Source organism: Stegostoma tigrinum, chromosome 28 (assembly GCF_030684315.1).
Source record: "Stegostoma tigrinum isolate sSteTig4 chromosome 28, sSteTig4.hap1, whole genome shotgun sequence".
Classification (NCBI taxonomy): Eukaryota; Metazoa; Chordata; class Chondrichthyes; order Orectolobiformes; family Stegostomatidae; genus Stegostoma; species Stegostoma tigrinum.
Window position 1 is genome coordinate 31128702 of NC_081381.1, and position 25816 is coordinate 31154517.

At 38.5% G+C, this 25816-nt stretch overlaps 1 protein-coding gene across 3 annotated transcripts in view; it reads left to right on the top strand.

Moving 5' to 3' along the window:
* fbxo42 (F-box protein 42) overlaps positions 1-21289 on the top strand; it is a 43898-nt gene extending 22609 nt beyond the window's left edge. For all 3 annotated transcript variants that reach the window (XM_048561279.2, XM_048561280.2, XM_048561281.2), the window contains exons 5-10: positions 3980-4133; positions 4930-5040; positions 5960-6056; positions 10908-10964; positions 12019-12135; positions 13703-21289. In XM_048561279.2, the coding sequence (XP_048417236.1) occupies positions 3980-4133; positions 4930-5040; positions 5960-6056; positions 10908-10964; positions 12019-12135; positions 13703-14827 (1661 nt within the window). In that variant the 3' untranslated portion in view covers positions 14828-21289. The remainder of the gene's footprint in view (positions 1-3979; positions 4134-4929; positions 5041-5959; positions 6057-10907; positions 10965-12018; positions 12136-13702) is intronic.
* Positions 21290-25816: the final 4527 nt, after the last annotated feature.

The following is a 25816-nucleotide window of genomic DNA, read 5'->3' on the forward strand; positions in this document are numbered from 1 at the left end:
CCTAAATTCATTCAGAGCACAGATCTTTAATTCCTGTGAGCAAACAATAAAACCAGACTTTTGTTTTCCCTGATAAACTAACATTTTATTATGGCAGTGTGGGTTTGCTCCATTAACAAAGTCTGGAAGGTACTGTTTTGCATCTGTAGCCACCCCACGCAGAGTTTTTTTTTGCACTAGAAGTGTGAACTTGATTCTGTTTAGTCCTCCATCCCTGACACAACAGAGAAAAAATTGTTTTGAGAATAAGTTGGTATATAAATCTGAGCTGAAATCAGAGCAAATCACTCCTTAATCGCGTTTTGCATTTCTGAAAAAAGATTGAGTTATAAAATTTAGTTTGTCTGGAAATGCCAGATGGAAGGGTAATGCCATTTTTAAAATTACGTAAATCTCCTGGGTATTGCTTTGCTTACCTGTTTAAGAAATATTGTAGGAAAGAACTCTTCACCAGAAATGCTTTACCCCAAGAATATCTTCTTGCTTCAAGAGAATACAGACAAGGGCACTCTGCTGTCAGTCACTGAGCATTGATTTATTCACTAAGCAACAACTGAGATTCAGCCTGTTGTCATGGCTACCCATGTTTATTTAAAAGAATCCAACACTCCATTAAATATCCTTCTGTCTGTGTTTTAACACTGTCTGTCGGACATAATTTAGATTCATGTTTCAGTGTTTGCAGAACAGCATCTTCAGTGACACTGAGTTCTTGACTTCTTGAAAACTTGTGAAGTTTTACATTAGTGTGTCCTGATTTTATTTGTTAGATGTTTACCTTTGTGGTCTTGCTAGTTTTGCTCCACGATTCTTCCCCGTGGTTTCAACATGCTTTGTCTGTTTCTCAGTGTTGTATGTTAATAGGAAATGGTGGCACATTGGTAATTTCATTGGACAATAAAGGAAAGGTCCAGGCTTATCCTCTGGGGCCACAGGTTCAGATCCCTTCATGCTAACTGATAGAATATAAATTCAATCCATAAATTTGGTGTAAACGGCTCAAATCAGTGAAGGTGGTGATGAAAATGACTGATTTTCAGAAGCTGTGGTTGACTAATGTCTTTTAGGCAAGAAAAGCTGTGACCCTTACCTGTGTTGGTCCACATGTGACTTCAAATTGTCAACAACATGGTTGAGTCTTGACTGCCTTCCGAATGGCCCAACCAAGTCCCTTAGTTAAGGAGACATGGGTAATGCTGGCCTTGGCCTGCATCCCTTGGAAACATTTTTTAACAATATACTTCTTGCTGCAGTTTTGACTGAAACAATTCAATTTTTTTTAAACTTCATTTGTTGTCTTAAGCTAGTTTTTATTCATTTGTATCTGAAAAAAACAAATTTTTGTGTAAAAGCAAAGTACTACAGGTGCTGGAAATCTGAACTAAACACAAAATGCTGGAGAAAACAGGTCTGACAATATTTTTCATGAACGAAACAGTTAACATCGTCTTTGGTCATATTGAAATTGAAGCTGTCAGACCTGTTGAATTTCTCTAGCACTGTTTTTATTACCAAAGTTATTTGTCTTAATCCTGGTTTGTATAATTCTAAAGAAAAAGGTAGGAATAAGATTATAATGCAATCCATTAGAACATTCAAATAAATACTTATTAAAAATTGTCCGGATGATTATTGGCCACGAGTATTCATTACAAGAAAGTGCTGTGTTACATCACTTTGTAAACTCTCTAGCATTGATCTTATTTGAAATTCTGTGTTCAATATTTGTCTGTAACAATGTAAGATTTATTTACAGGCAGTCATTGACTTACAACTGGAGGTTTTCAAACCATTCTATACGTATTCTCAAGATAACAATGCAAATCTGTTGGTAAACTTCTGGCGTCCTAAAAACATCAGATAATTATGTGTACTGGGGAGGAGATTGGGCTCTACTGCGACTCCCTTAAAATAGAATGTACATGTTAGAATTTTTTTGTCATAATTGCTTGTATTTTGTAAAATTGTTGTGACTCACAGATAAAATATGCCTTAACTAGACTGTAATTAATAGCCAAGAAACAAATGAGTGGCAGAGCCAAATAAAATGTGACTGTTCCAAGTGCGCGAGTAGGTCATGCTGATTGTAATTTGCAAGTTGTGTGAATTTTTTTTTGGAAATTGTATATGTGAGATATGATGGAAATGACACCACGTCTTTCTGTCTGAGGGACTGTGATATGATTTACAGGGTGCAAAATAGTAAGTAGCTTTTCAATCCAATTTTGAATTTGTTTATCCAAGGATTATCCAGTTTATCACTTGGTCAATGGCTTTAACTAATTATTTGTCCATGATTAATGTCCTGTAAGTTTTTTATAATTTGGGCTGGCAAATGGCTGGTAATGTTTATGTAAGTTGTGTGCTAGGCTTTATCATGCAAGATAGGATCCAACTTCTTCCCCCTCACCTTCAAATGTCTATAATGTCTTGGTGTGGAGTGGGGTGTTGCTACCACTAATCAGCAGCTTAACTACACCATGCGTATCTTCATCATGACCCATTTTTTTTATCACATGGATCACCATTCCCCCTTACAGCAAAAATTATGGATGGGTGTAGCTGCAGAAACCTGCATGAATCTCAGCACCAAGTAAGACAGCGTCCAGACCGGAGCTATCAGCTTGATTGAGGTTCAGATGCTGTACTTATTATCTACAGGATACACTTTAGTAACTCAGCAAAGTTACTTTGACAGCATGTCTCAAACTTGCACTATCTAGCATCAAGAAGGCCAAGACCTTCATTATAATGGGAGCACCACTACTTGCAAGCCTCACAGCATTCGGACCTGAACACATGCAGTTCGATTACTGTTGATACGTCACAATCCTTGTGTCCTCGAGTACAATCATGGATTGTCATAAAGATTGCAGGTTGAACTGGACACAGAATGTGGCATTAATTTCTGTTCGCTGTATGCAGCCAGATTGTTGCACTGCACTGTCCTTAAGATTGCACAACGATGCAGCTTAATGGAACCATTGTCTGCCAATGTCATCTGCATCCTAGGAATTCATAAAGATATATTCAGTTTGACCTATCTCAGTATTACTTTTGAGCACAAATAGTACTCCAGTAATCATTGTAGAATGAAAACTATTTGTGAAATTATTTCCCTTGCTAGATCCAGTTGCACAGGTAGTCTCATACCATACACAGATGGTGATTCTTTTTTAAATCAGACTACATACTGAGTGCAATCATGTTGTCTTGCAATGGAGAATAAAGTAGTCTAGCTTGATCTTGTTCTTAATCAATATTGGTACATGCTAGTCTTCCAGATGGACTCACTGAGTAGGATCCTGCTGATATTTTTGCATTATTTCTGTCCTTTCCTTGTCCCAAGCATTATTTGCCACTCAGGCTAGTTGTAATAGCTGCCTGATATTGACCCTGCTATTAACTAGCTAAGCACAGGCCAGACATTGAATTTGACTTTCTCTTTATTAGCAATAAGGAGAGGTTGGACAAACTTGGATTCTTTTTGCTAGAGTGTTGGAGGTAAAGGCCAACTTGATAGAAGCATATAAAATTATGAATGGCATGGATAGAGTGGATAGTTGGGGTTTCTCTTCCATGATGGAAAATCAAACACAAGGGAAAATAAGTTTAAAGTGAGAGGGTAAATTTAAAGGAGACATAAAAAAGATTCTCTTGTACACAGGGTGGTAGGTACCTGGAATATGCTGCCAGGGGAGGTGGTAGAAGCAAATATGATTAGCAAAATTTAAGAGTAATTTAAAAAGGCATGTGAACTGGCAGAGAATAGAAGGATATGGACCATGTGCAGGCAGATGGGATTAGTTTAGGATAGCATAATGGTCAGCAGAGACATGGTGGGCTGAAAGGCCTGTTTCTTTGCTGTATTGTTCCGTGTTCTAACATGCAGTACATGATACCTTAACATGTATCTGTAGGTTTGTTTGGTTGTTTTTCAAAGAAGCATGACTGTTTTCCCCCTCCCTATTTCTGGCAGGTTCCTATCCTTCTCCAAAGGCTGGAGCTACATTGGTGGTGTACAAAGACCTTCTAGTGTTGTTTGGAGGCTGGACCAGGCCAAGCCCCTATCCTCTACATCAACCTGAGAGGTTTTTTGATGAAATACATACTTACTCGCCTTCCAAAAACTGGTAAAGATTTCATTATTGTTTAATATGCTACTGTATGTGTGAGACTTCTTAGGCCTGGATCTTAATAAAACAACTTGTGTTAAATATTATTTTGAGAGAATGTACTTGTTTTACTGCTTTAAATGAATCTAGTAATCATGCAACTGCAGAAAAATCTGTCCTGTCTGTCTAATTACAAGTGAGATCCACTGTAATGGCGCTGCTACTTTTGACTTAATTGGCAAGTTTCCTTTTCTTGTTTGCTTTTTAAAACCCACCGAAAGCTGAAGCACACTAAGCCCAAGAAATATTAGAACCAAGCACAAGTTCATAGTGTTTCCTTGAAGCAAAAATAAATTGTTACATACCAGTGCATCTGGCAAGTCTTTCTGGAGCAAAAAGAATCAATGTTAGCATATATGGAGCATGTCACATGGCTGACTTGCATCTTCAGTCTTTCTAAGATGGGGCAGCTCTGGGCCATTTTCTAGGAAGGCCACACACCTTCCAGTTTCTCATAGCCATTTTTCATGTGTTAGGCTGAATGGTAGATATTACCATGCTGGTCTCTGGAGTTCACAAGAAACCAAGAGTTTTTAATCAACAGTTAACACCGGGGTTCACTTGATGTATGGAATGTAAACTGATTTTCTTATTAGCCTAGGTGCACATAATGTTGTTGTATCTCTGGTTGAAATCAACTAGAGAAAATTGCTCTTAATGTCTCCTTGCTGGAGTTTTGGATAATGCCTGAACATGTGGTTGGTTTGTGAAAATTTCCGTTCAGCAAATGCCTTCTCTTTCTCTTTCCTATTAGGTGGAACTGTATTGTAACAACTCATGGACCTCCTCCAATGGCTGGTCACTCATCCTCTGTAATTGGAGATAAAATGATTGTATTTGGAGGATCATTAGGCTCTCGACAAATGTATGTATGTTTAGAGAGTTTGAGTAGAATTAGAAACTATTCAGTGCTGAGGTTTTGCAATGAGACCAGTATTTTGATTGGCCCACCCTTTAAATGTGTCCCTTCTCACTCTTGAGGGTATTTTGGGGTCAAAATGGGGGTTACCTACAATGTGTTTTGTCGCCTACAATGGCTCATCTAGTTTGTGTTCTGTTCACATTGTTCTTTGGTTTCCAAAAATTGACTGCCAGAGTTTTCCAAGAGCTGCTTGACATGATCCACCTGATTTTTGATCTCACACATACTTCTCTGTGGAGTTGACAAGCTTCAGTCTCAGTGGCACCACTGGGATTGGGTTGCCATTGTGTCAGGAACTGCAAGTATAATTTCTATTCAAGAGCTGCATATGAAGCATGATATTGTCAAAACATCAAATGATAAGCCTTTTACAGAGCTAGTATTTCTGGTGAGCTTTTACAAGTTAATTCGTGCTGAGGGATCTGTTATCAGCTTTTACCAATCTAGCTCTTGAGTGACCAGCTATCTCAACACTTAGAAATTGAAGCAGTAGATGGAATCCTGGTTAAGGTGAAAGGCACTTGCTGCCTGTCAGTACGTTTTCTCGTTGATTAGGTTCAGTAGCCATGATTCAATTCAAATGCATACTGTGATCACTTTTATGTGTTATCTTGAAATTATGCAATAAACATTCAGGTCCACTGTAGGTCACCTATGCATTATACTTTGTGCACATTCTGTCATAGTTTAAACTTCAATGACCTTGTTTGTTGATTGTTCTATTACTCTTGCTTTGCCTCATTATTACTTTATTTCTTCTTTTGATTCACTCATTTGTTGCTCTTCCTGTCTTCATCTTTGCATTATCTGCTAACCTACTTTTTGTATTTCTATCCTGCCTTGCACTGTTCTAACTGTTCAGGAGTAACGAGGTCTGGATACTGGATATGGAGCAATGGGCTTGGTCCAAACCAGCGACATCGGGTAGTATGCCCCATCCAAGGGGTGGGCAGTCCCAGGTAAGAGGAAGAGAGAGGCCTGGTATTGATAATGTCTTGTTCAGTGTGTGCTACTTTTTTGTTGATGCTGTGAGAAATGTGCATTTGAGATGTGACCTTTATTGGCATCATTCTAATTCAAATTTCTGTAGTTAATTGATAGGATATCAGAAGGTTATCTGAGATTAAACATTTGTCCAACCAAGGAACTGATTTTACCCGGGTGCTGTATATCATAGGTTTATCTTTCATCCCAATATATAGAGTACTGTCCTATTTAATTGTAAGATATTCCTTTTTTATCAGTGACGCAAGCTATTTTAAAGAAAATTTAAAGTTTAAATGTGACAAGAGACGATATTGTGAATCTACATGATACAGTAGGGTAATTAAATGCTTATGTAGAGGTAGCTTCATCAGGTCATCTGGTATCTATTTAACAGGTTCGAAAATGACGTGACCACAACCTCATCTTGGCCTAGTTTCACTTCCTTCCATTTCAGTAAGAATACCAGGAAAAGATTTGTTCTTTCTTGCGCCTAATTTCTTTAATTTTGTTTCATTTTATAGTTTTATCTTAACTTTATTCCCTTATATTTTACTTTTCTTCTATTCTCCTCATTACCTTATCTCCTTTTCACCATGTTACTTTTGATTCTCTTATCCTTTCATGCCTCTTGTTTTCTCACCCATGTAGAATTATAAAATCATTTCAAGGCACAGAGTTATATATGCTAGTACTGTGCAGGTTTAGCATGAGCCATCTTGTCTTCTCTTTAAAAAAAAGTTTCTCAGTACCAGTTACCTTTACTTTGAGATGTTATTGATAAATGGGTTGTTTGTTTTCTCTCCTCACCGTGCGCATCCCAGTAAAGCAGGAATAGCGAAATATTGGAAGTTGTCTGTTTTGGCTCCATGGCAGCATTCTCCTTTCTGAGCCAGAATGTAACGGATTTAAGTCTCACCTTGAGATTTGAATGCAAAATATATGCTGTTACTTGCTGCCATAATGAAGGAGAGCTGCATTGTAAGATATTCTGCTTTTTTGGGTGAGGTGCATTCCTGGCCAATATTTTCCTTCAACCAAAATTACTAAAACAAAGTAGCAAGTCATTGCCTCATAGGATCTTGCTGTGCGCAATAATTTGCTTCTTGCCCTGTATTATAAAGTGACACACTTCGTAAGAATTTAAAATGGCTGCAGAGCACTTTGAAATGTTCTGGGACTGTGAAAGGCAACATAAATTACAGATTGTTTTCTATAATTTTAAATATATATCCAAATATTCTTTGCTTAGATCTCTACAAAGTAAGAGAACTGTAATGCAAGGTGTACAATAGGAATATACCAATTAGGAGTGGGAGTAGGCCACACTGCACCTTAAGTCTCCTCCGCCATGGTTGCCTATCAAGAATCTATCACCTCTGTCTTATAAATATTAAAAGATTCTGCTTCCAGCACCTTTTGAAGAAGAGATCTAAGGATTCATACCCTTTGGTCAGAAAACATGTCTTCCCGTCTCTGTCTTAAATGGTAACTTCTTATTTTTGAACAATGATCCATAGTTCTAGATTTCCTCTAGAGTAAACCTGTCTCACTTCCATCCATCAAGATGCTTCAGGATCTTGTTCATTTCAATTAAGTTACCTCTTACTGTTCTAAACTCCAGCAGACCCAAGCCTGTCCTATGTAACTTTTCTTCATAAAACAATTTGCCCATTCCAGGTACCTGTCTATTCAGTCTTCTCTGAACTACTTCTGACGTATTTGCATCCTTCCTTAAATGAGCAGATCAGTACTGTACACAATCCTCCAGATGTGGTCTCACCAATGTCCTGTGTGACTGAAGTACACTCATTTAACACCTCTCACAATAGAAGATAACATTGTTATCTTTCCTAATTACTTCTGTTCCTGCTGACTAACCTTTTACAATTCATGTGTTAAGATACCCAGATCTCACTGTATCTCAGAGCTGTGCAATCCCCAACAGTTTAGATATGGTTTTTAAAAAATTCTTCTCGCCAAAATGGACAGTTCCACATTTTCCCACATTATCCTCATTTTCCACCTACGTAACCTATCTTTGACCCTTTGTGGCCGCCTTTATCCCTCTTCACAACTCCATTTCTTACCTATCTATGTGATTACCAAATTTAGCCACCATAAATTTAGTCCCTTCATCTTATGTATTTATATAAATCATAAAATATTGAAGCTCCAGCAGTGATCCTTGCAGCATACCACTTGTTACTTCTTGCCAACCAGAATTTGACCTCTTAATCCTTACTCTATTTCCTATTAGCAAGCCAGTTATCTAAGCATCCCAGTATGTTACCTCCCTGCCGGAATGACTTTTGATGTGGTGCTTTGTTAATTGCCTTCTGGAATTACTGGCGTAGGACTTGCACAAGTTCCTCTTTATCCACAGCAGGTGTTACTTAAAAGAACACCAATACATTACTCACACATGATTCTCCTTTTACAAATCTATGTTGTTTCTGCCTGATTACCTTGAATTTTTAAAAATGCACTTCTGTAACACATTAAATAACTTATTAACATTTTCCCTGTGAGTTATTGGAGTTTGCTGCTTTCTGTCTCCCTCCATGGTGAATAAAATTATGTTCATTATATTTCAATTGAATGGAACTATCCCCAAATTTAGGGAATTTGGATGAATTAAAATCAATGCATCAACTATTTCTCTAGCCTCTTCTTTTACTGCTCTGTGGTGAAATCCATCAGAATCTGAGGCCTTGTCAAACTGCGCTTTCTACAGTTTGCTCAGTACTACTTCCCTGATGTTTGTGATTTTCTTGAGTTCCTTCTTCTCTTCCATTTCCTGATTTACAGCTAATTTGCGGATGTTACTTATAACCTCTGTAGTGAAGACTAATGCAGAACACCTGTTCAATTCATCTGATATCTTCTATTCTCTACCTTTTCTGTTGGACTGATGCTCACTTAGTTAAAAAAGAAAAGAGATAACTGTCTGTAGAAGTTACTACTGTACATTTTTTATATTTCTGGCTAGCTTTCTTTCTCTGTTTTCTTATTAATCTTTTGATCATTCTTTGCTTTTTTTTAAGTTTCTGCCAATCTTTTGACCATCTACCAATCATGCACAATTGAATGCTTTTACATTTTGAAAACTGTACAGTTTATAATATTTTTAATTACTTTAGTTAATCATGGGTCCACTTCTTTATAAGTTTTGTTTCTGTTTGGAATGTATCTTATTTGTGTATTCTGAAATATCCCTTAAATACTTGCCACTGGACTTCCATTGACTCCAGTGGCTTGGGTAGCAATCCAGAAATCATTACCTTAAAGTTTCTGCTTTATTTGCTGCCTAGCTCGTCATAGTATGCAGAAGGTCTTTCATTCTCCTGTTTGAGTTGTTGGTTTGTACATGGACCATGTCACATGGATCCTCCCCCTCCCACAATAAATTCCTCTCAAGCCATAAGAACACAACACAAAGGAGTGGAAGTAAGGCCATTCGGCCCATCGAGCGCACTCCGCTATTTAATCATGGCTGATGGGCATTTCAACTCCACTTACCCGCACTCTCCCCGTAGCCCTTAATTCCTTGCAGGATCAAGAATTTATAAATTTCTGCCTTGAAGATGTTTAACGTCCCAGCCCACCTGAGCAGGTATCCTGAACCCTGGCAATTGGCAGACTATGAAGCCTTCTAGACACTTGCTCCTTGATGTAGAGATCTGTGTCAATCCCCTTTATCATATTGTCCCCTAATGTCACAGTATCCCTTTTTGCCCTCCTATTTCGAACAATTTCCTTTACAGTGGTGCCATGGTCAATTAGCTCTTTTTGCCTGCAGCTCCCACATCTGGACAAGCTGAAAAGAAATACACAAAACTATTGGTCAGTTGCAAAGCCTGTGGATCCTACATTCCTGCCTTGATTCCCTTACCTGCCTTGGCTACAGCCTCACTCCCCTATGCTTGATTATTGATCAAATCATAATATTCTGTACCTCCTGGTGCAAAACATCCAGATAGCGTTGTCCTTCCCTGCTGTGTTGCTTCTTCTGCAACATGGCCTCCAGCTGATTGAATCTGAGGTGAAGGTCCTTGAGCTGCAAACATATATTGCAGATCTGATTCCCCGAATCATATTGATATCGAAGAGATTTCAAATGCCATAACCATGGTACATCACAGGTCCTGCCATCCTTACTGGATTCTAATTAACTGATTTTTTTACAATTATGTCTTTACCAATTTTCATATATTTTGTTAGCCTTCCTGCTAACAACTTTGGTAATTTACACATTAGGAATTTAGTAGACCATAACACCTACCAGATACTCACCAAACAGTTAACACCTTTCCCTGTAGTACAGTAAGAACCAATTCTTAGTGTGAAAAAAATGGAAAAAGCAAAGAAGCACCTCCTCACACTAACTCCCTTGCTCATTGAGCTCCCAGCACTGAGATACCACTTATGTGCTCTGAGTTAGCTCAGCACCAGGTACAAAGAAACCAGTTCAAGGTAATTTCTTTAATTAGCTAACTTCGGTTGCACACCCTATGAGAGCTTGAGGTATTTCTGCTTAAGCTTGGTTGAAATTTAGAATTTAAACAATAAATTTCAGTAAGAAAAGATTAAGCTTATCAGTCCACCTCTGTTCAAAATCATACAGTATCTTATTGACTTGCAATGGGACACAGTTTTATCTTTGATTTAATGGGTCAATTTGTTCACACTATGAAATGTGTCCTATATTTTAACAGTAACTTTAGAGAAGAGCTGTCAAGAGCAAATAATTAATGTAACTTCTCTGTAGTTTAAAATGGACAATGGCCTTAATTTACCAAAGAGAGGTTTTAATTTTTTTCCAGATTATTATTGATCATGAAACCATCCTGATCCTGGGAGGCTGTGGTGGACCCAATGCAGTGAGTATCTGTCTTATTTTGCTGTATTGATGCATTTTCTCTCTACTTACCACTCCTAGAGCTTGGACTAGGAATGTGATGAGGTTTGCAAATATTGTTGTATAGAAATTAGGAAATTAGCCTTTAAGAACCTAACTTAAACCTTTCATTGTTTTCTGCCTTTAATGTGTTTGGAAATTCAGTAATAAGCAAATTTTGAATGGGTCAATACTTTTTGACAAATTGATATGCTGAGACTATAACTTCACATAATTTAAAATCATACTATTAATTTTGATTTTTAGTTTAGTTTTGAAAGCCCCTGTAGTTAAACCATTGTTTAAAGGTTGCGTAAAAATAAACACCAGTGGAATGGAGGCAATAATCTTAATTGTACTATACGTGTAGAAGGCCATCTAAGGTTTTGGAGTAGGTTTGTAACTCAATTTGTGGACGTTGTGGTTAGTTGGCTCGCTGAGCTAATTCTTTGTTCTGCAGATGTTTCATTACCCTGCTGGGTAACATCATCAGTGCAACCTCCGATGAAGCGCTGTTGTGTTTCCCGCCGAGTTTAAAAACCTGGAGACTGCACTGATGAAACATCTGCGGATCAACAAAGAACGCCATTGACTAAGTTATAAATCTAGTGGCCCCAGCGTTACGCTTAGTCTCTTTCCAGTTCTATGTTGTCTGCATTTAATGAATGACAGTATAACAGCTTACTGATGGCTTAGTTTGGGCTCTGTTGGACTTCGTAGGAATTTAGAGAATAAACTACTGTATTGTCTCTTACATAAGACGCATACATAGAATTGTACATGTTCAACTTCTGTAGATGTAAGAGGTATATCTCAGTTACATGGAGGAACTGTACCAGATTTAAAATGCTACAGTTCAGTACTTCACGGATATAAACATCAACCTGGTAGACTTCTCCCAACTGTAATAGATTGGGCTGAGGGTAGTACGTGCTGTGTGTTAATTATTTGCTGATTGGGTCCAGACTACTAAATAACGATGTCAGCATGCTTTTTCTGTATATATTAAAACTTGTTGAATTGTTGCTCTGAAACAGCTGTTTAAGGATGCCTGGTTGCTACACATGAACAGCATACCTTGGACGTGGCAACAGCTAAAAGTGGAGAATGAGGAGCATGGGGCACCGGAGCTGTGGTGTCATCCGGCCTGTAGGGTAAGTCTTTACAAGTTTTGATTTTAAACATGGAAATACAATGACTTAACTTGTTAACCTCAAGGCTAACTGAGAATAGACTAAAACATTCTGGGTTTGATTTATGCCTATTTAGCTGATTTTTGCTGGGTTGATTGATACAGTTGACTGCTGTTCTGGGTTTTAAAAAAAGGCACATTAGCCAGGGTCTTTGATTACCATACAATAAACACTGCCAAAGTACACGTACTTCAGTGTTGATGGTCTTGATGCAAGATGCAGCTGTGGTTGAATAACACACAAATACTGACTGCCCAGGCTCTTGGATAATGTACTGAAGAGTAACTGACATCTGTGCTGCTGTGCCACAGCCACATGTTAGCACCTTCAGCACAGGGTGGAAATGCTGGTGCATTGAAAAATGGAACAGGATCTAACAAGGTCAGTGTTTCGATTTCTTTTGGCTTGTTTAGGGCCTTGCGGCTTAGTCCATAAAACCACTTTTTTAAAAAAATTGGAGCTATTTACCATCTTATCATCTGTGGGTAGACAAAAGTCTTCTGAAGAGTCATGTTGCACCTAAATTCACAAATGCTGAGCTTTTCAAACACCTACTGCGTTTCTCCAGCTTTTTTTTATTTCAGATCTCCAGAATCAGCAGTATTTTGCTTTTATTTTACCCATCTATCATCGTTCTTTTTAAGAGATCAGAGATTGACCTATCCCTTAATGAAAATCCAATCACAGCAAAACCTTCCGCATCTGATTAGGCTCAATCTCTATATAGACATTAATGCACCCAACAATTGGACATATTTTCTTTCCATGAATTACAGTCATTCTGTAAGCTCCAGAGTGAGGACAGTCGGTACACTTTACAGGTTGGTTAATTGGATGTACCTGGGGTACTAGTAAAACTACACTTGGATTATTTCTTGAGTTCCTCAGAGTAATTTGGTTTCTCTCACATTTTGTTTCTTTTTATAATTCATAATTTGGTCCATGAGTTTGATGTTAAAGAGCAACCTCCATTCTTTGCTGTTGCTGCACTAGTAGTGCACTGGAAGCAGCTTTTAATGAATGAAATTCTTAAATCATTAAGTCCCGAAGTACCACTTGGCAGCATTGGAAGTTTTTCTGTGTGCTAAATGGAGACACGATTCTGAACTAAGGGACACTGAACTAAACTAAAATAATTGCTCACAATTAGTATTAAATTACATCCATTGCAGTTAATGTGGACGCCTTTGAGCAGATTACACTGATTAAAGTAACTTAAGGATTGAATTAAATATACTTTCACTCAGCACAGTGGAAATGGATTTAATTGAATACACTACCACCCAACACCAAGCTGCTCAGGACAGTAAGATGTTCATACAAGAAAGAGATTCAAATCATTTTCAGAAAATTTAACCGATTCTCAGAAGAAATGGCCTTACTCCAGCTCATTAGTCTTGTACCATCCTTTATTTGAGTAAGGCAAAGCAGGTTGTTATATTCATGTTAAAAAAAATGTTGTCTAACAGGTAGGATTAAAATATTGCTAGTGATTGCCATTAACTAAGCTTTCTGATTTAACTTCTAGGTTGGACAGTGTGTGGTAGTGTTCAGCCAAGCACCCAGTGGTCGAGCCCCTCTTAGTCCCAGCTTACATTCGCGCCCTTCTCCTATCAGTGCCACACCACCAGCGCTTGGTGCAGAAATGAGAGAACATCGATCACAGTCCCCAGTACGGAGTACTGATGAAGTTCCGTGTGTAAACGGACGCTGGGGTACATTGCGCCCAAGGACGCATAGGCCGACAACAGCTAGTTCTCGGGAAGGCAGCCTCTCTCCAGCCAAAGGAGAAAGGTCACCAGTTTTAAATGGTGGAACATTATCCCCAGGATCCTTAGCTGGCTCTTTGGACAGTCCAGTGCAGCCAGGATCCCCTGTCACATCAGCTGTGGTGGAGGGTTATGATCTTCGAGGACTTCCACATGTCACTAGGCAAAGCACACCAGCGGAACAGAAGGTAGATTCAGGATTAGATCCACATAGGTCCCAGGACTCTGTAAGTTGGGACTCAAAAGCCTCTTCCAGTAACAGCCTTGAAGAAGATGGGAATAGGACAAGTCCTGGAACTGAGATTAATCTTGGGAATGCTCCAGATCAGACAAATGGAATTCACACACCACCTCATGTGGCAAACGCTCCTCCAGGCCCAGTATCGCCAGGAGCACTCCGAAGAGGGCTGGAAGCTGTGAAGGATTTCTTACCACAAAGTTCATCATCTGTTGTTTCAGCTAGCGGAAGTTCAGCTCCTTTATCTGTAATGCCAGGAAACCATGGTCAAAGTTCAAACAGTACTGATGTATCACTTCGTTCTGCACCTGCTCCGGCAGATGGACATACACTGCCACCTATTGCACGCCGGTTAGGCCACCACCCACCTCAGTCTCTCAATGTAGGAAAGCCCTTGTACCAGAGCATGAACTGCAAGCCAATGCAAATGTATGTGTTGGATATAAAAGATGCAAAGGAGAAGGGAAAAGTCAGTTGGAAAATGTTCAACAGTGGCTCAGTTGTAGGCCCGCCAGAAACCAGCCTCCACACAGTGGTGCAAGGTCGGGGAGAGCTGATCATTTTTGGGGGGCTGATGGACAAGAAACAGAATGTGAAGTACTATCCAAAAACCAATGCATTGTATTTTGTGCGAGCTAAGAGATAATGCACCACCTCAAGGTATTTCACATTACCTGATGCACACCCATAAGCTGTGAATTCAAAAAAAAAATTCATCTGTAAAACTGCTCTGGAAATGGCTTAAAATTTGCTTGTTACAAACACAAATTTTATTCCATTCCAGTGAGTTTGTTACATTTGGACTGATTTGTCTTAATTTGATTCTCGCTATGTTCTGAAAAGCTTCTGCTGCCTTCAATACTGACCGGAAAGGAAATAGCATCTGAATATTTCCACCATTGCAGTAACTCGTATGTGGTATTCTACAGGTTAGCAAATGTGCTTTAGCTAGGTGAGATCTTACTATAAACAAACGCAAGTGCATTGATAATGGCACAATGGGTTTGCAGGAGTCTGCAATGCCTTGTTTGAAGTTGCAGCTTATCTATAGGAGCTGATGCCCCCTTTGTTGAAATGGGGTATTTTTGCGATTCAGTATTTTGGTCGCAACCTTCAATCTGCTCAGTGGACAATTCTTTGAGATCAGCTAACTGACATAAACCAAACACTCCAAAAATTGCACATGCTGACTCCAAAGCCAGCTGAGTTAAAGCATATGTTCTGGTCAATGAAAGGTGCCGTACAGAGTTTAACCTCTTTCTTTCCTGCAGTTTATAAACTAATTTATTTTTAAAGAGAAACGTAGCAGCTAATGTATTGAAAAAAAGAAGTATAGGCGTGGAAAGAATTGGTACTTGTCACAGTACCTGTCCCATTGTGGATCGGGGCACTCACTGCTGGGATATGCCTGTCCTGCTGTGGAATGGGGCACTCCGTCTTCAGTCTACTGCTTATCTGCGGGAGGGAGCACTCACTACATGGATCCCGTTGTGGAAGGAGGATCTAAATAATCAGTGTACTTGTCATATTGTTAGGTTGGGCAAGTAACAAAGGAATGTAGAGATGTTTGAGATATAACCCCATAACTGCCTCAAGTCTTTTGTTGCCCAGGTGGTAAGCCAAATTGAGTCGATTCAAATGAAGAGAGTCTGTTTGTTGATGCATGCAGGCTGACTCTGGTAGTAATCAGTTGGATTGTATTTCAGAAACCTTGTGCTCGATTAAATTCTGTCTGTTGTCTGAATTGGAAATCTGACTCTCATTTTAGTCCAGACACAATTGGCAGCTGGCCTTAATTTATATTTTAATGGATATATCAAGGAGCTAGTGGATACAACTACCTTAATTTAATTGAGAACATCACACATCCCACTGCCTTCAGTTATCTATTTTTGATGACGAAGGGAACTTGTTAGGAGACATTTGAAGGTTTTCTGGTATTTTTGCTTTATAAAGTTGATATTTTTCTGCCTGTTCCAGTCAGTTAAGCCCATTTAATTGATGCTCTTGTTTGTCAATTGTGTAGAGGTGTCCAATTAACCATAAACTTTATCCTGTTTTAATTAAATACATTTTCTTAGCATTTCTTGCAATGACAAATTTATCATTTGACTTGGAGCTTATCTGTTGTAGTTGTCTAATCTTGATTTCAAGGCTAAGATCAGAATGAAGTTGCTGAGGAAAATGGCTACCAAGCTGCTGTCTTGCAATTGGGAAATTTTCCTGAATTATTTAACTTGATTGTCCATTGGTTTTGTGCTATATTTTTCAGTCTTGCAGAAGACACAATAATTTGCTGTTACTTTGTGTGAGCACCACCTCCCTCCAGTGATGCCTTTGCATTTACTAATCTCTGTTATGCCAAGGGGAGGTGATGAGCTCTGCAGTTTGCTGCACCCTCAGGTCCCAGTATCAGTTCCCTGGGTGACTGCAGTGGAGAGACTGATGAAGGGAAACAACCGCAGAACAGTGTTAATCTACATCTAAATTCATCTTTTCAATTATTTTTTGGCTGCCAGGACAGTCTTAACTCCTAATATTTGCTTGCCCTCTTTCTCAATTTACAGTAAGAAAAGAGCTAACAGCATTGAACCCCAGCTCTGGCTATATACAACATCAGACAGGCTGAGGTTTAAGCCCCATTGCCACACGGAACAGGAGCTGTGTTTAATGCTGAAGGTGTAACAACGGCAAGTGTGAGCAGATTCCACGTATTATGAGTGTCAGTGCCCTGGAAAATGGAACAACTTATAGTGTAATATGCTGCTTTGTACCATAACTTGCTTAATTGTTCACATCTAACAAACTGATGATCACAAAGAATGGAGAATTTTCAGAGATATAGCCCAAGTGCAGTAGAAAGAAAAAATTGCACCTTTCAAAACACATGGCAGTAGATACTGGCCCCAGATAATAGCTATCCTTGCATTGAACAACCACAGTCACCAAGTTGTAACTATCAAATTGGAACTTGGGAAGTTATCCTGAATTTTGTTGGATGGTTGTGTTTTTTATTTACTGATATGTATGTGATATGTACTGATATGTGATATGTGGCCAGATAAAATTTACCTAAACACTGGAAAGTAGAAGAACTACTTCTCTGGCCCTGTGCACATCTATAAGGGATGAATATACATGGCAGTGAACAGATACAACAAAAAGTATTTAAACCTACTCCATCAGATGTCTTTGTAAATGCAGTGGTTTGGACTTCAGTAACAAAGTGTGTTGTTTAATATGTGTAACATGTTATGTAATGTGACACAACCTGGCCGATTTTTATGCTGTTTTGGTTTCTGTACAGATGCCAGATCCATAAAAATGCAGTTTGGTGGGTTAAATTGTTGACAGTTGTGCCTCGAACCAGAGAATCATGCAGTCCCTGAGCACATAAGGAAGTCGCGCTGGAGCAATGTGAATTTGTCATGGGGTCCTGAATGAATGCTGTGAGGTTAGATTCTGTCAGATTCAGTTGAGTGTATGCAGTGGTGCACTGCTACCCAGGGCTTACAAATGTGTTGAAGGCAGTAACAGGGCTTTAAGTTGCACAGATATGGTCCCTTTGCCAGACCTGCTGCTTTGATCTATTTTCTCCAGGTTTTAGTTAATATAAGGATGAACTAAAATGCTGCTCAAATTTCGAATCAAGTAAATGTAACCGGTGAAAAACGTTTCACTTTTAGATGTGCTCCAGGTATATGACAAGACTGTTGGGTATGTAGGTACTTATCTGGTGTATCCTTTTCCCACCACCATTCATTGAATTCATGCCCTGATTTGATGAGGTTTGTGGTGCAGATGTATTTTGTATTTGTGATATTTCTCCAAGTAAAACCACAGCTGTGGTGATATTTATGTCAGCCTCTTTCCTAATTACTTAATCATACTATTGATTCACAAAATCACAGTGATGTTAAATTCTATGCAATGTTTTCATCCCCAAAATTTGGCTATTCAAATCTGGTTCTAGCTTATCCTTCCACTGATTCTATCCTGCCTGGATTATTGCAGTCACGTGTCAGTTTTCTGTCTAGCCTCCTGAAGGAGAAGGTAACCATATGGTGTCTTTGCAGTTGACATTGCTGAAAGATGATCAGTCTGGTGGTGGATCTTTAGGAACTGTCAACCTTCTGTACCTGACTCAGCAATTTGATATCTAAAACACACTCAAACCATAGTACTCAAGGACATTGTTGATTGACAGCTAATCTCACCAACTGGCTTAATGGGGTGAATATTTATGGGACTTTGGATTGTTCCCACTGATGGTCAGAAAACTCAAATGGACAGAGTAGTTCTGTACAAAATAATGGGAAGCTCACCAGTAATCCATTTTTGAGAGTTGTGTGATTTAAGTTGATTATGTACCAATAGGTATCCCCTTGTACACTTGAAAGTCCTTAAACTTTTGCTCTGCCAATGTGTGCCTAAGTTCTTGATCAATAGATGAAGTGTGTTTTTATGGGAAATGTGTTTGGTTAAACACAGCCATTTGACAAATGTAGCCTGCTGCAGAGTTTCAAATATAATATGTTTCTCTATGGCAGACATCTGATTGTACAGTCTTCTATTGGTATGCTTGTTACAGATATATAGAGAAATGGCTATGTATGTCCAAAAACATCTGGATGGCCTGATTTCAAAATGGTAAAAATGCATGACCAATGAACCAATTATATTTAACACAATGCCCACATTTTTGGCTAAGTTTTCTCCTTAGCTGCTAGCATCCAATCTGATGATTTCACATTCAGCTTTTGCAAAACTTGATGTCAATACACTGTTGTACAGTTTCACACACAAAGGTGGGGGAAGTATGACACACAAAGCCTGTAAACTCCTTATTCATTGCATATTTAAAATACCATCAAATGTTCTGTTTATTGATGTATTTAAGAGAAATTAACAGCCAGTTTATTTCCTTTTCCTCTGCCAGTTTCAATTGGAGTATATTTTCACAGGGTGTGGATTTATTTTATTGCAGTTTTTACTTCTCTATTTCCCCTTTGTCTTACATTTAAAGATGGAAGAGTGGACCAGTTTCCATTCTGACCATCTAGCCAACAGGTCATGTCAGCCCAGGCACCTCTATGTTTTCCCATGATCAAAAGAAAGTTCAATTTTCACGAGTAAATTCAGGATCTGGATTCTGTGGTATTGTTGACTGTTTGTTTTTTTGTTGAATAGTTCTGACTTGGAATAGTTAAACCCATTTCATTAAGGGCTTTCACAGTCACCAGATTTTTGGGAAGATATTTCATATTAAGTCTTGAGGTTAGGTCAGTGATTGGGTGACACGCAGGGTGAATCTCCCACCACATTAATTTCAAAATGTAAGGTTTGGTATTCCAAAAAAAATTTAGGAAGGAATAAATTTGCACTTAAATTGCTCAATTTCTGCAACACTTCATATCTGTAAAAAAAAACTTCGGAAATTCAGTTATGTAAGCAATGATAATTTTCACACAACAACATCCCATAATTTTGTAGTTGAAAAAAATCACCAGTTACTTTTTGGTGGTTATTGAGGGATGAATGTTGGTCTGAACACTGAGAAATGTCCTCTTGGGATTGTGCTGTGGAATCTTTAACATGCACCTAAAAAGGCAAACCTGGTCTTGCAGCTCTGATGGAGTAGGCATTACTGCATTAGAGAGTCAACCTATTTTATTATGCTCAAGGCCTGATTAAATGACAAATTTAGAATGTTCAGTGTACTGGGTTTTTTTTAAGCTCCTGTAATCTATTTTGTGCTTCAGACAAGTTTATGAAGTATTAGAAATGATAAAATTTAGGGGAAATGGGAATGTAACTTCAAAAGGTTTCTTCTTACTGATTGTATTTACTTCTGGTTTGTCAAACATTAGGGTGGTCCCTGGCAGCAACAAGTTGTTAACTCTTCAGTTGAACTGAGGAAATTTGTTTTGCATTCAATTTTCTCACGCCCTCGGACATTTTTGTCCTGTCACTATATTAAATGATTTTTTTTTCCCTGCTCAGAGCTGCAGCTGGCTATTTGAGTGGAAATTCTGCACCTGCTATGGCCAAATCACTTTTGTTTCCCCTGTAGAATGTTCCTGTAAGCATGAATTGTAGAATTAATCTGGAAGGAGGGAATCTGGGATTGCAGTGAACTGAGCCAGAACAGGTTTCCAACAAAGCCAGGTCATGAGGCTTGATTCACAGTCTGCTGCTGCCACCTACAGAAATGTAAAGATACAAACATTTTTCGTGCAGTGGTGAGAAGCCTTTTACTGGACTTTTTTTGAACTATGCTACTGCCGCAGTTAACTGTAGATCTCTGACTCTTTTTATGATTTCTGAGCTGCCTCCTTTAAATCCAGCACCAAATTGACAAGTTTGGTGAACAGCAATATCTTCAATGCTGAAACAAGAACAAGGCTCTCCATATATTCTAAAAATCTGAAATATAGTAATTGCTGGAAAAGCTTGGCAAATCTACAGCATATGTGGAGAGAAGCAGAATTAACATTACAGGTTCATGACTTCTTAACATAATACTATCTAGTCTTTCCAAACAGTTTAATTAACGTGTCGTCTTGAGACTCCCTCCTGTGTGCTGCCCCCCCCCCTCCCCCGCAACTCCACATATTGGCAGACACTAGACCAATGCCTAGGTAGAAACCTGACACATTGATTATTTTTACAAAATGGCATACATTTTAAAACAACAATTGATGTTCTGCACTCTTCTATTAAGACTCCAAATTTGAAATCTTGAGTTTTTTTTCCAGTGGAAGGAGAAAGTTGAAAAATTATCTGAACAAATTATAACAACAGTCAATTTAGTGAGAATCAATGGAATTTTATAAACCTTGCTTTTATGCTGAAATTACTGTTGTCATGAATACAGATGATTGAATCAGTTTTGGGAAGCTGTACTTAAACCAGGTTTCTCCCCATCAGAATAACTTCTGTTTATATCAGAAGCTTTCTGCTCTAATACAGTGGTCTTGTGTGAACTCTGCACAGCATTCCAACACTGATGCAACAATAGTTTGTTAATGGGCTGAGCAGGTCTGTTGCCTGAGTCCATGATTTAGAGTGCAATGGAGGTGTTTTGTAAAACTGAACCAACCTTTAATAAAAAATACATTGTTTAAAGAAAGAATGGAATCCTTATTGCTCCTAAACAGAGTCCTGATATGATTGTGCAGTCTTAATGTTAATTGCATCTGAACTACAAGGGTTCCAATTTAAAATCTTGGTCTATTTTATGTTAACTGATTTCTGACAGGTTAGAAAATGACAGTATCAACAGTGATGTGAAAAGGGACATCCACGGCAATTTTACTCCTGTTGTCATGCCGTATCCTCTGTTGAAAAATGCAGAAGTTTGCATACCCTTCAAATAGCCTGCTAACATACACTATCCAGACTGACACATGATCATTTGGGTAAATTACTGCAGGATACATGGTTGTCATAGATCCTATACCCATCAATAGTCAACACTGGAAAGAAGAGTGAAAAAGCATCAGTGAAATTTAGCAGGTAGATGTCTACCTTGTGATTACCTGCCATGGATAGCTAAATAAAAAGATGGATATAATGGCAGCTGACTGAATGTTATTGCTGGGTATGATCCTTCACCTCTCACAACATTTATGTTTATTCTGCATTTTACTCGGTTTTTCCCCGGTCACCAAGTTGTCTAACATGATTGTTGAAGCTTGACTAAAATAGTAAAAACAAACCTTGGAGAGCCTAAGGAGTTTGAATCCTTTTATACTGAGACAAGTTGAGAAGTTGCTTGATGTAACCTCAGCCATCAGATGGCATACTGTATTTTGCAGAATACAGTTGTGATGTTCTATAATGTGCATGGCTGAAATAACTGGAGCCTTTTCCTAGAAAGTCAGATTTTCTTGAGTCAGTGCTCAGAACAGCAGTATTGTTCAACCCCACCAAAGCTTTATACAAGCAACATGATTTTGGTAGTTCTAATTTGAGATTTCATCAATTGCATCTTTACCATTCCAGTATAAGGAGTGGTTTGGGTGGGAACATCTCAAATTTGTTGAATACTTTTAGCTTTTTCTTCATTAGCAAAATAGGTGGAAAGATATCGGAGACTAGAGAAGTTATATTTCCATGGTCTTCTGGAGAGGAGATGATCACTGGAAAACTGGAGATTGATAATAACAATAACCCATTTTCACAACACTTGATGGAAGTAGTCCAGCCAAATAAATGCTTGTTAACATGTGACAAGAAACATTTTGTGATCTTTAAAAGGTACTAATTGTTGCCTCCATTATTTCTTTGCCCATGTCTGGGGTTATTTGCTGTGTCTATCAGCTCTCTGCACCTTTTTCTGATTAACAGAATTCTCTGATACGTGCCTTATGTTTTTGATAATATAATCTTTTAACCAATTCACTATCTCCTTCTACTCAGAAGTCTAGTTACCAATCTCAATTTCATCTTTACAATTTACCCCCTTAGGAATTGGAGAAAAATGCTGGGATAGATAGGCTTTTGAACTTGGGAAATAAAGGGATTTGTGGAGAAAATGGATTTGTAACATCATCCATGATGGAGCAGTCTTGAAGGGCCATTTTGACTATTCCAGTTCCTATTTCTTATGCTCCTGTCTTATATTTAAGAGTTCTCTTTTCGCTGATAAATTTATAGAACACTTTTTTTGAGCTTCTGTTCTCATATTATTTTGTTTTGCAAGACTCTATATCAAGAAAATAGACAATGGCAGAAATATGAAAATAAACAAGAATAGATGGCTGAATGCAATGATGTTGAACTGAAAGTCTGACATGAACATTTATCTTGACGCTGAGTTTTTTAAATGCAGCTTCCCTGACTCATTTTCAGCAAACTAACAGTTGCTATAGTGCCGACTGAATACTTAACTGCAACAACAGTGCACCAGTGGTTGATGTTGAATTTGGTGACTGGGACATTGCTGAAGTAAGAGTTTTATCGTCGATGGCGTTGAGCCCTGCAGGTAAATGACTATTCCACTACACTCCTGATTTAAATACTGTGCATGGTGAAGAGACTTTGAAAGGGTCAGTAAGTGTTAACTAATTACCGAATATCCGGTCTCTTCCCTTTAGCTGCAAGGCCAATGCTCTGGTCTGTTTAAATTTCAAATGAGATATCCAAGCCCTGACAAACAAATAAAATAAATCCATCTAATTTGTTTGTTCTTAGGTTAATCTTAAATTCATGCTATGAAGTTACTGACTCACTAACCAATGGAATAGTCCAACTTACAGCTCTTCAAACTTGGTGACTTCATATTATATGATATCATAATGTCAGTATGCCAGTGGGAAAAATCCTAAACTTGTTTTGCCTCTAACTATATCTAAAACCCACAATCTTTTATACCATAAATATTTTCTGTATTCTCTGCACAATATTTTTAACTTGCCTAACCAGGTGCTCAAAATTATATAAGATGTTCTAACATTTTATTATTCAGTCATAGGATGTATGCTTGCCAAGTGGGCCAGCATTTATTATCCATTCCTGATTACCCTTGAGAAGGTGGTGATAAGCTGCCGCCTTGAACTTCTGCATTTCATGTGCTGCATGTAGATCCACAATGATTCAGGAGAGAATTTCAGGATTTTGATCCAGTGACAGTGAAAGAATATTGATATGTTTCCAAATCAGGATGGTGAATTGTTTGGAGGTGAATTTGCAGGTAATGGTGCTCCCATGTATCTGCTGCTTTGTCCTTCAAGATGGAAGCAGTCAGGGGTTTGGAAGGTGCTGTTTCAGAATCTTTGAATTCTGCAGCGTACTTTGTAGATGGTACACACTGCTGCTACTGAACATTGGTGGTGGCAGAGTGAGTGGATGTTTGTGGATGTTCCAAATCAAGTGTGCTGCTTTATCCTGAACGGTATTGAGCTTCTGAAGTGTTATTGGAGCTGCACCCATCCAGGCAAATGAGAAGTATTCCATCACACTGCTAACTTGGGGCTTTGAGTTGAGTTACTCAATGCAGCATTCCTAGCCGCTGGCCTGCAACTATAGCAACTGCAATTCTATAGTGAATCCAGTTGAGTTTCTGGTCAATGGTTAAACCACCTCTCAGGATGTTGTAAGTGTTAGTGATGGGAATGGCATTGAATGTCATGGGGTGGTGACTTGTCTCCTACTGGAGATGTTCATTGCCTGGCATTTGTGTAGCAACTGAAATCAAAAACTCAACAGAGGCTGAAAAACCAAATGGTACAAAGAGTTGTAGCCAAAGTTACTGCAAAGGCTTCTAAACACACCAGTATAAATGAGTTTGAGAGGTCCTTCTGTGACTACTGTTCCAGGCCATTAAACCATCTGTGTAAGAAATCAACAAAGATCTACAAAATCAAGAATCAATTCAGCTGCATCTTTAGGATGACAAGGCTACAGTTGCTCTGCAGCAGGTTGACATTGTTGGTTAAACACAGTGGCAACACCAAATGATACTATGAACCGTGCCTCATTGAAGGAAGGCAAATTCTTTGCGACAGCTAAGAGAATGTATAACTGGAGCATATTCAGTGATTGTAGGGTTTTAGCTTTAGCTGTGTTTCACTAGTTGATACATCTATTTATAAAAGGTTTTGAGCACATCCTGATACTGAGGGTCGTTACAAAATATTACAGAATAATAAGAAATAAAGGTATACATATTGAAACCAAAGTCAGAAAATGGCAGTGTGTCTTTTAGCATTTGATTAAAGACAAAAAGGATTTGAGCTTTCATTAAGTTGTGTGCTGCTTTTTCTAAAAGTAATCTAATACATCACCTCACAGGAAATACTGTCAAGCAGAAATCTTATCATATGATTTGTTGGTTAAATGTATATCCAATGATTGTCCAACGACGTAGATCAAAACTTCCCAGTTTTTCAGTACCTGGCCTCTGAGTTGCCAATTTGGCATTTATGGTGTTACAATTGATTGCTTCTTCCTTACAGAAACTATGCCTGCAGCCAGATTATTTACCTGCCATATTTTGGCAAGTGCTTTCAAGCCTCAATAATCTGTTGATACTAACTGTTGACACTTGTTATGTGAGGTATCAAAGGGGCAGATCCCATTTCATCAACAATGATCATAATGAGTAGTGGATCAGGCTCAAAGGGCCAAATGGTCTACTTTTGCTGCTATTTTCTATGAAGGGGGGAGGAAAACATGAAAACAGCAATAAATTGTGATAGGATAAGTAGTGACCATTCATAACCAGCATTGCAGTGGTCAGTGAGCCATTAACAAGAAGCGTAAGTTATAAATAATTACAAAAAATAGTCAGGGCGATGTGATAAAATCCTTTACATAACTCTAGACTTCTGTCACAAACAGCAGTTAAGCCAAAGTCCATGAACTTGTTTCAATGGGAATTAAAGATGTTCGGAAAAAGAATATCAAAGTTATGGGAATCAAACAAGTCACTGATTCGACTGAGTTCAGGCAGAAAAAGTTCAGTGGAGACTTTTATTTGTTCAGGGGATGTGGATGTCATGGGGTAGGCAGTGTTGTTGCCTGTTAGTAATTGTCGTTGAGGTGATAATTAACCAACTTTTTGAACTACAGTTCATGTGGTGGAGATGCAGCAATAACACTGTCAGGGCATTCTGGGTTTTTGACCTAG